The 11,215-nt window shown below is 43.5% G+C and overlaps 1 protein-coding gene and 1 long non-coding RNA gene across 5 annotated transcripts in view; one reads left to right on the top strand and one right to left on the bottom strand.

Annotated features, from left to right (window-relative positions):
* Positions 1–1,401, bottom strand: part of TNIK (TRAF2 and NCK interacting kinase) — a 400,067-nt gene extending 398,666 nt beyond the window's left edge. For 3 of the 4 annotated variants that reach the window (XM_054479691.2, XM_054479690.2, XM_054479687.2), the window contains exon 1: positions 965–1,401. In XM_054479691.2, coding sequence (XP_054335666.1) covers positions 965–1,021 — 57 coding nt within the window. In that variant the 5' untranslated portion in view covers positions 1,022–1,401. The remainder of the gene's footprint in view (positions 1–964) is intronic. The other variant, XM_054479688.2, reaches the window with a different exon arrangement.
* LOC134739202 (uncharacterized) lies at positions 128–10,676 on the top strand. The gene is made up of 3 exons (XR_010125787.1): positions 128–351; positions 9,040–9,211; positions 9,671–10,676. It is a non-coding gene; the product is annotated as an uncharacterized LOC134739202 (long non-coding RNA).
* The last annotated feature ends 539 nt before the right edge of the window (positions 10,677–11,215 follow it).

Here is an 11,215-nt window from a genome sequence, read left to right on the forward strand (position 1 = left end):
ATTTGGATTCCTGGTATTCTGATCTCAAAACAACAGCAAAATGGATTCTATATCAGTGATGTCTTAGTCAATACAATGAAACGGCGTCTGAGGTAATTCACGTGAAGGTAAACGCAAACCAGTGGGGCTGCGGGGAGGGTGGTGCTCTACAAAGGACTGGCCACAGACACGGGGAAAACACACACACACACACTCACACACTCTCGCACACACTCCAGGGAGTTCCGGTCTGATTGAGGAAAAGCACAAAACACATCCCTTTCACCTGCTTAAGTTCAGCCATAAAACTGAAACGTTACAGCCACAAAGTCAGAAAGCACAGGCAGGGCTGAGTTAAAGTCATAAATAAAGGTGAGTGGCAGACTGGCATTTAAGGGAGCGCTGAGAGGGCGCCCGGGCGCGGGAGGTAGAAAAGGGGGAGGGGGAGGCAGTTGCCATCTACAAGACCAGCATAGCAATAACTGCTCCCTTGGAGCGGCAGGTTCGGCTTCGCGGGGACAGCCAGCCTCACAATGTCATCTTGCAGGTAGCTGGAAAACGTGAGGGTCCAGTGCCTTTATTCACGCTGGCATTCTTTTTGCAGAAGGGACAGTCGGGTCTCGCGCCTTGGCACCAGACAACTGCCCGGGGCGTGTACACACACACACACACACACACACGCACACACGCCTTTCATTTTAATGCTCTTACACCGGTATAAGATGAAACTGGCATAAGCTCCACTAGCCCTCGGGAGAGCCTCGGTCACGGCCAAAGGAAGACACGTACCGCACAGCCCCTGCCGTAGGGGCTCAGCCAGGAGCACCTCAGCAACCCCGAATCAAAACGGGAATCCAGGTTCCCTCCCCGACGCATTCTCCCGCTGCTGTCCCCCTGCCCCAGCCCCAGCCCCCAGTCCACGCACCGAGCCCATTCACCCTAACCCAAACCACTGGAAAGAAACCAGAAAACATGTCCTGCTCACCCTCAGAGCCGAGAGATCTATTTCATCCAGGCTTCGAGCCGGGGAGTCGCTCGCCATGTCTACTTCTTCGCTGGAGCAATGGACCAAAACCACCCCGAAGCTTTTCCCTTGGAAATTCCACCTTGGTCTATTTCACTCGCGTCCTCATGCGGGTGTCGCGCCAGAGGCCCCGGGCCCAGCCTCCCCCGCCCACCCCAGCCCCACAGCGCCGGATCCCGATCCTCCGCGCGTCTGTGCGCCGGGTCCGTCCGGGAGCCCAACCTGCGCGGATCTCCAAGCCCCGAGCAGCGGTGCGTGTGGGCTGAGCGCCCCGATCGGCTAAGGGCGCTGGGGCTGCGTGGGTGTATTTAAATGGGACATGCTTCTTTGCTTGTGCGTGGATGGCGGCTGCATTGGCTGTTATAATGAGACACATCAACTCCTCCACTCAGCAGGGGGAGGGTGGGGGTGGAGAACCACGCAGAACTGTCTATCACCGCTTCCTGGGAGGAGTGAAGGGGGAGGGGGGAGGCGGAGGAGGCGTGGTCTTGGACTGGGGAGAGGCCGCGCTTCCTGACCCGGTCCCTCTGCACCAGCGTGGAGGGGGGAGGGGCGCGCACCCTTTCCGCCCAGGCTTTTGCGGGCTCCTCGGGCCGAACCCGAAGGGCTGTTCCTGAACCTTGACTTGCTTATCATAGGGACCCAAGCTCTATTTTTGCGTGGCCAATTCGTGCACTGCAGCAAAATGGCCCTTCAGTCGCATCTTGGGGTTTCTCCTCGGTTCAAATGCTCTCGCGCTGAGAAAAAGCCGGAGGAAAAAAAAAGCGACACCCTCCCTCTCCCATTAATTATTTGTGGGGCCGGAGTAACGCGGGCTGGTGCAACCGGTGCATATAAGGACTTGTGTGCAAGGAAGGGGATCCGCCTCCAGGCGCGGAAAGAGTGGGGGAGAAGCGCACACGCACAGTGCACCCAGCTGGGCGCTTCGGCAGTTTGCAGCTGCGGCGGGGTCGGGTCCACCCGCGGTCCCCGGAATGCCGGACGGCTGATCCCGGGTGCTGGTCACTCGCCGATTCAGGGCTGGGAAGGTTTACCAGAAGCGGGAAAGATGGGAGATCTGAGCGCTCTCTTGGCATCGCCACACCCAGGACCTGCTCGTGCCGCAATTCCCCACGGAAACAACCGAATTGAAACGAGAAGCTTGCTCTCTGGGTGCAGTAGCTAGAAGGCTTCAGGTAACTCCAAAGCCAACACTGGGTGAGGCAACACACGCCGCCTCAGGACTCAGCATTTCTTTCAGGCTGCGTTTTCGTGGCAGACCTACCCAGATTGATGGAGAAAGTTTGGCTGGCGGATAAGAAGTAACGCGGAAGATGTGTACGTGAGAGCGATTTCACTTCACTCACTTTCTCATTTAAAGGTTGTATGTTTTACAGTGGTATACATGATCCTCCTTCTGTAATCAAGAGTGAGAAGTCGCTTCCCCCAATCCCCGCGCAGCCCTTCTTCTCCCGCCTTAGCCACGCAAAATACCTAGAAAGAAAACACTAAAACTGAACTTTTTCCCAAATACAGCAGTAGCTTTGAAAGCATTCTTTGCTCCTCTGTTAACAGCAGATGATGGTTTCTTAATCATGCAGTGTGAAGATCAGCTTCAAAATAAGTCTTATGAATGAATGAATGAAAGCTAGTGCAGTTAGTTCATCATGACTGCAGACATTAGAGGACTTCGAAACAGCCTCTGGTGTACATTGTACTGTTTTTGTTACTGATATTGTATGTATTCATATGCATTGTGGATCATGTACCATGAAACTTGAAAATTGTTCCAACATCTCAATGGCCACAACAGTTTGGTAGCTTTTGCCTTTAAACGTTGTATGTTAAACATTTGAATGTGTTATACTAAATTACTAAACTCATTTTTTAGTAAAATCATCTGGTTCGACAGAGTAAGTAACGTGCAGTAAGCCACCACGTCGAAATGAAGAGAAAGAAAATAGATTATTTCCCATCATTGTCTTTGTTTTTCTCTTCTGTGTTCCTGTTTTTTTACCGTTCATCTAGACAACAGGTTAATGTATTGCCTCAGGGTTGAAAGAAGATAATTTAAGATCAAGTATTAAGATCTATAAACAACTTTTTTTTTAAACTGCAAACATAAGGAAATATGAGTTAAATATTTTTTCCGTGGAAAGCCTTCATTTTATACTCATGATTATATTTCAAACATCACAAACAGATCAACTTTTCTGACATTAGTGAGCTGTTTGGGCCATGAGGGTGCCATGTTGGCATTAAGATTTACTTTAGTTTTAGATGAGAAAGTTATATATGCAGTATGATGCCAGGTGCTAAATGGAGGAGGGCTTCGTAAGAGCCTGAGAAGTTGATGAGGCAGCCAGGGGAAGGCAGGGGTGCCGGCTGCAGGAAATACCATAAAAGGAGAGATTGCAGTATCAACGGGACCTCCAACTGGTAAAGGAAGGTGAGAAGGAGGAACTTGAACTTTTTCCTTTCAGTCAAGTGTGTATCAAATTTCAACTATTCCAGTATAAATTTCCTAATTTTTTCCTATGTCTCTGTATTGCCTGTACTATTACCACTTACTTAACATTTTTCTTTAAATCAACACTTTTTTCTTACACTTAATATAGAAGAAAACATAAATCACTACTCTAAATGGAAAGCCAACAACACTTGCTTTGAAAAAAAAGGGGGGAGGAAACCATTAAAATAAATATAATGGAAAATAAAGAAGTATTATCAAATTCTAGCTAGCCATCAATTCCTGCTCTGGGCTTCTAGCCTAAGGCCTACTCTTAGTTTGTTAAAAGAGAGAATAGCAAATACCAGGAAAAACATTCAAGACTTGAGATTTTTTTCCTGGCGGAATCTGAAGGATTAAGAGAACTAACACCATTTATGTGCAGTTTGAAAACCTGCCGAATAATACAATATGCTGTTTATGTATGTATAAATATGTAGTAAACTATATAAAGCATGGATACAGGCAGTAAGGATACAGGTTAACTTCAGGATAATGAGAAAAGAGGAAGAGGAAAAGGAGACTCCAACAATGATACCTAATTTTTTTGCTAAAGATTTCTGCCAGGCATGGTGGTGGCTTATACCTGTGATGCCAACACTTTGGGAGGACAGGTTGGGAGGATGATTTGAGTCCAGGAGTTCGAGACCTGCCTGGGCAACTTGGTAGAACCCCATCTCTACAAAAAATACAAAAATTAGGTGGGCATAGTGGTACACGCCTGCAATCCCAGCTACTAGGGTGGCTGAGGTGGAAGAATTGCTTGAGTCCGGGAGGTTGAGGCTGCAGCAAGCCAAGATAAGCCATTGCGCTCCAGCCTGGGTGACAGAGGGAGACCCTGTCTTTAAAAAAAAATGAATAGAAAATTTGAATAATAAGTAATACTATGCTGCAGATATTCTTCTAAGCATTTGTTCTATCTGAATGTTTGTGTCTCCCAAAATGTATATGTTGAAACCTAACCCCCATAATGATAGTATTAAGAGGTGGAGCCTTTAAGAGGTGATTAGATCATGAGGGCAGATCCTTCATGAATTGGATTAGTGCCCTGAGAAAAGAAGCTTGAGGGAGTCTGTTCGCCCTTCCACCACATGAAGATGCATAGAAGGGGCCATCTATGAGAAAGGAGCCCTCAGCAGACTTCAAATCCGCTGATATCTTGATCTTGGACTTTCCGGCCTCAGAACTGTGAGCAATTCTGTTTCTGTTGTTTATAAATTACCTAGTCTAAGGTATTTAAGTAATTTAAGTAACATGGAGAATAAATCCAGAAGGTCCAATATTCATCTGATAGGGGATCTAGAGAATGGATGGAAGGAAATACTCAAAAAATGATTGAAAATATTCCAGTATCTTGACCAGGCACGGTGGCTCACACCTGTAATCCCAGCACTTTGGGAGGCCGAGGCAGGTGGATCACCTGAGGTAGGGAGTTCAAAACCAGCCTGACCAACATGGAGAAACCCCGTCTCTACTAAAAATACAAAATTTGCCAGGCATGGTGGCACATGCCTGTTATCCCAGCTACTAGGGAGGCCGAGGCAGGAGAATCACTTGAACCCCGGAGGTGGAGGTTGTAGTGAGCCAAGATCGTGCCATTGCACTCCAGCCTGGGCAACAAGAGTGAAACTCGGTCTCCAAAAAAAAAAAAAAAGAAAAGAAAATATTCCAGTATCTTTAAGTAAAAAGCTCTCATTTAGCTATGAGCCAAATGCATAGATAAAAAATAACACACTTAAGCACCTCATAGTGAGATTTCAGAGCATGAAGGATAAAAAGTAAACCTTAACTGGATTACTTTCTCATCAGCAACAATGGATGCTAATAGACAATGGAACAGTATTCTAAGGAAATCATTGTAATGGTGTTTTGTCTTGTTTTGTTTTGTTTTTGAGACACAGTCTCTCTCTGTCACCTAGACTGGAGTGTGTGGCTGGCTCATTGCAGGACCTCAGTGAGTTCGAGCGATCCTCCCACCTTAACTACCTTAACCCCATCACCACCCAGTAACTGAGCTGGGACTACAAGTGCATGCTGCCATGCCTGGCTAATTTTTTTTTTTTTTTTTTTTTTTTTTTTTTAGAGGTGGAGTCTCAGTAAGTTTCCTTGGCTGGTCTCAAACTCCTGGAATTCCACCTTGGCTTCCCAAAATGTTGGAATTACAGGTGCAAGCCACCACGCCCAGCCTCTAAGGGAATTGTTTTTAACCTAGACTACCAAACTAAATTAGCACTTAAGAGAGAGTACAAAATAATGACACATATTTTCAGATATGTAAGAGTTGAGATTGCTGCCCATCCTTGAAATTACTTTTAGAGAATGTCTTCCACCAAAGAGTAAACTGAATCCAAAAACAAAGTGTGTGTTACAAAAGACAATGATAAACAAAGGTAGCAAACTCTGTTCACCTGCTCAAAGCCATTCTCTTTCTTTCTCACTAGTAAAACACCGATTTTGATAATTTACCCGTGTGTGTAAAACATATAGCTTCTCCCCAGCCCCATTCTATTCTCTCTCCTAATGATTGGTTTAGACATAGGTATATCATTCAACACTGACTAATGAGAAGTGCAGAGAAGCCTGGTAGGGCTTATAGATATGGTTTTCCTCCACTGGGCACCGTGGCTTACGCCTGTAATCCCAGCACTTTGGGAGGCCGAGGCGGGCAGATCACCTGAGGTTGGGAGGTTGAGACCAGCCTGACCAACATGGAGAAACCCTGTCTCTACTAAAAATACAAAATTAGCCAGGCGTGGTGGCGGGCGTCGGTAGTCCCAACTACTCGGGAGGCTGAGGCAGGAGAATTGCTTGAACCCGGGACGCAGAGGTTGCAGTGACCCCAGATCACACCATTGCACTCCAGCCTAGGCAACGAGAGTGAAACTCCGTCTCAAAAAAAAAAAAAAAAAAAAGAAAGGAAAAGAAATGGTTTTCCTCTTTGAAATTTGAAAAAAGAAAAGGAAACAAGGAATAGGGAAGGAAGATTGGAGGAAATGAAGGAAGAAGGAAGGAAGAGAAGACAAAACAAGAGAAATGGCCAGGAAAAGCTTCCTTCCCATGGTAGCTGTGCCCAAGATGATTTTCAATGAGCCTCACTTTCTGGTATTCACACCCTTGTGTGGATCCCTCCAACATGGAATACAGAGGACTTCCAAAGCTGGGTAATACAAGGCATTTCAGCTTTTACCTTGCTCTCTTGGCTCACTTGCTCTAAGGCAGGATTTCTTAACATTAGCACTATTGGCATTTTGGGCCTGATAATTCATGTTGTGAAAGGCTGTCCTGTGCCGTATAGGATGTTTAGCAGTAACTCTAGTTCCAACCCACTAGATATCAATAGCAACTTTCCAGTTATGACAACCAAACATGTCTCCAGATATTGCTAAATGCCCCCTGGTGAGAAAAATCACCCACAATAAGAACCAGAGCTCTATGGGAAGCCAGCCATCTTGTCCCACAGATATTCATGCAACCTGCCTGCCATGTTGATGAGTCACTTTGAAGTGGATCTCCAGCCCCAGTCAAGCCTTCAGATGACTGCAGTCTCAGCTGATTCTGACTGAAACCTCATGAGAGATCCTAAGCTAGAACCACCCAACCAATCTGCTCCCGAATCCCTGACCCACAGAAATCATATTATTAAAATAATAAACTTTATTGTTGTTTTAAGTTGCTTGATTTGTTATGCAGGAAGGGATAACTAATACATTATTTTCAGACAGGGTTGTGTGAGGATATAATAGCTGGAACTATAGAAGTCATCTTCCTACCAGGGTGGGAGGAGCTTCAGAAAAATTGAAAAGATGAAAAGAACCTGCATCCTGCATGACATCATTGAACCACTACATTAACTAACCCAGGAACAAACTGTCTTTGAATTTTTTTTTATGTGACATAAGTTTTCCTCATGGTTTAGGTCACCTTTAGTTGAGTATTCTGTTTTTTGCACCCAACCACTTTCTGTTATAGAAAATTTTAAATTTTTAATTGTTTTCGTCATTGCTAGTTAATAAAAATAAATAATGATAGTCTATAACTAAATGATGTTATCACAAGGATAAAAGACAAGGAGAGGAGGAAAAGCATGCTAAGATTTTTTTGTCTTATTTGGAGATGTGTATAGATACTATCTCTAAACACAGAAAAGTATATCAATTATGCATAATAAACATAAGATCACCACATAGATGGATACAAATTGGATGTTTAAAGTACAAACTACTTGAATGGAAAAAAATGAAACAAAAGTAACTATGAATTCAATAAAATAAAGAAAAGAAAAAATATCAACCAGAATGAGTAGTGTGAAGAACAAGTTTTTAGAGTGGTAGGGCCCACCCAGTATCCATTCTGCTTTGGTATACTGTGGTAGGCAGAATAATAGCCCCTCAACGATGTCCACGTTCCAATCTCTGAAACCTGTAATTACGTTACCTTACAAGGCAAGAAGGACTGTGCAGATGTGATTCAGTTAAGGCATTTGAGATGAGGAGATTTTCCTGGATTATCAGGGTAAACCCAAAGTAATCACAAAGTTCCTTAAAAGTAAAAGAGGGAGTCAGAAAAGGACTCAGAGTTAGAGGAAGATGTAATATGGAAAAGGCACTGAGAAATATAACATTGCTGGCTTTGAAAATGAAGGAAGGGGCACACATACACCAAGGAATATGGGCAGCCACTAGAAGCTGAACCAGGCAAGGAAGCACATTGTCCCCTGGAGCCTCCAGAAAGGAATGCAGCCCTGATAACATTTTTTCTTTCTTTCTTTCTTTTTTTTTTTTTTTATGGAGTCTTGCTCTGTCGCCAAGGTTACAGTGCAGTGGAGCTCACTGCAACCTCCGCCTCCCAGGTTCAAGTGATTCTCCTCCTGAGTAGCTGGGATTATGGCATGTGTGCCACCATGCCTGGCTAATTTTTGTATTTTTTGTAGAGATAGAGTTTCACCATGTTGGCCAGGCTGGTTTTGAACTCCTGACCTCAGATGATCCTCCCACCTTGGCCTCTGAAAGTGCTGGGATTACAGGCATGAGCCACTGCAGCAGGCTCTTTTCATTTATTTTATTTTATTTTTTGAGACAGGGTCTTGCTCTGTCTCCTAGGCTGGAGTGCACTGGTGAGATCACGGCTCACTGTAGCCTTGATCTCTTGCACTTAAGGGATCCTCCCACCTTAGCCACTGAAGTAACTGGGACTACAGGCGCATGCCACCACACTTGGCTAATTTTAAATTTTTTTTGTAGAGATGAAATCTCACTATGTTGCCCAGGCAGATGTCAAACTCCTGAGCTCAAGGGATCCTCCCGCCTCAGCCTCCCAAAGTGTTAAGATTACAGGGATGAGCCACCATGCCTGGCCCCTACTGACATCTTGATTTTAGCCTAGAAAGACCCATTTTGGACATCTGACTATAGGGTAATAGATTTGTATTATTTAAGTAAAGCCATTAATTTTGAGGTGATTTGTCACAGCAGTGATTTAAAAAAATGAATACAAACTTCTCTTATCCATTTTTATTTTTAAATCATTGTCTCTTTTCCCTTGGTTAAAGATTATTGTGGCTGTCACTCAGGTTTTCTGCTCATTGGTAGACAAAGGGTGAGGAGGTGACTGAAATTAGAACAGTGGAAGGACCCTTCACCAAAACCTGGAAAGTCAGAAGAATGGCAAGGCTGAAAATGATTAGTGTTAATTCATTGCAGTTGTGGTACCCTACCTGTAAGGTATGACTAGAGACCACTCCTCTTTCCTAGTCCGAGGAATAGAAGCCTTGTTTCCTTGTATCTTGTTCGTTTCCAAATTTGGTTCTCTGTGCTAGTTATTTATTGCTTTATAACAAACAAACCACCTCTAAACTCAATGACTTAAAACAGTAACAGTCATTTCTGTAGCTCGAAAATGTGTAATTTGGGCAGGATTTCGTGGGGAAGGCTCATTTGCTCCACAGAGCATGAGGCAGGGCTGGAGGACCCACTTCCAAAATGGCTTGCTCACATGCCTAGCAAGTGTGGTGTTAGGCTATCAGGAGTGCTCAGCCAGGGCTGATGGCTGGTAGCTTCTCTTCCTCTCCGGGTGGGTCTCTCCACAGTCTGTTGGAGCTTCTTCGTGGCATAGTGTCTGAGTTGCAAGAACAAGCATCCCATGAGAACCAGGTAGAAGCTGTATTTCCTTTTCTGACCTAGCCTCAGAAGTCATGCGACTTCATTTCCACCACTGTCATGAATCTACCCGGACTCAAGAGGAGGATGCAGAGATGCCACCTTTCAATAAGAGGATTATCTAAGTTGCATTGAAGAAGAGCATGTGGGATGGAAGATACTATTGCAGTATTTTTGGAAACTAAAGCCTACCACATTCTTCAAGCCTTACTATCAATTCTCTGTCCTCAGCATTCTCCCCTTTGCTCACGTTAGCCAGAGTTGGTTTCTGCTTTTGCTTATAACCAAAGAATAATGTAGCTGGCATAACCACAAACATATCAGAATAAGTATAAATATTTTAATTTCCTTATTAAAAGACAGAAGCTCTCAGAATTTGTAGAAACAAAGCAAAACAACCTCAATAAATTAAGAATGTGGATGCTTTTCAAATCTCCCACAGAAAATTAACAACATTGGACCAGGCCAAAAAGTACGCTTTTTATAATTTCCCAAAAGCAACAATCATACACACCATATTATTAGTAGATTTCAGCATTCATGTAACAGATCCATCTAAATCTGTAATTCTCAATTATTGAAACTTTTTCACTAGAATGACTTTAGTTTCTCATTATACTTAAAGTTACTCCCAGAGGCCCACCTGAGAATTTATCATCATCTTGAACAGCTCTTCTTTAGAAAATAAAGCTCCAATTTTCCTTTGTCCAATTAGTCTACCCTTCCAGCTCCCCGGCAGCCTTCACTGACATTACTGCTGTTTTTCACTGACATTATCGCTGCCTTACAAAGACTCTATTTCTGTCCATTGGTAGCATTCTTTATTATTTTCCAATTGGTCTTACCTCTTACCCTTCTTCTTTCCAATTTTGTGCTGGACCTCAGAGTGCCTGAAGGAGCCTGAACTTCCATGTACTGTCTTCCATATAATGTGATCTGAGGTGAAGAGCATGGTCCCTGGAGTTGACCTGCCTGAAGTCAAATCCCAAAATAGAAAAATAAAAATAAAACAGTGGTTTTATTGTTTTTATTTCTTGTTTCTCATTGATAGGTAGACAGAGAGTTTTCTTTAAAAGCCTAGTGCTTTTGAGATAATAATGGCAAGTGGTTACATCTCTTTTGTATTAAATAGGTTTGGAGCAATTTTCTTAATTATCCGGTACTATTTAAACTCAAAGGCAAACACAACACTTTATCTAAAATACCAGTATTACACTTTCCCTAAATGCAGAAAACTATTTTTACTAAAAATTTGGCAAGCACTTTCAAAACAGCATTTTCTGTTTTCATTCCTTGAGAATTTCCTAACAAGTATGCATAGAAATTTTAATATACAGCTTTAATCCTTCAACATTTATTGTAAAAGTTTAATTGTTTATCCTTTTTTTTTGGGAAGTTGCTTAATCTTCTTAAATCCTAAAGTGGTTTTAAATGTAATTGTATTCTGGCCAAGTAATTGAGTTTTCAGCTTGCTTTCCCCTCAGTATTTTTAGGATCTAACCTAGTATCCTGCAACAGTACATACATGCCTAGTCATTGACCAAACATACTGTAACTGAAATGATGAAA

Source organism: Pongo pygmaeus, chromosome 2 (genome assembly GCF_028885625.2).
Source record: "Pongo pygmaeus isolate AG05252 chromosome 2, NHGRI_mPonPyg2-v2.0_pri, whole genome shotgun sequence".
NCBI classification, from domain to species: Eukaryota; Metazoa; Chordata; class Mammalia; order Primates; family Hominidae; genus Pongo; species Pongo pygmaeus.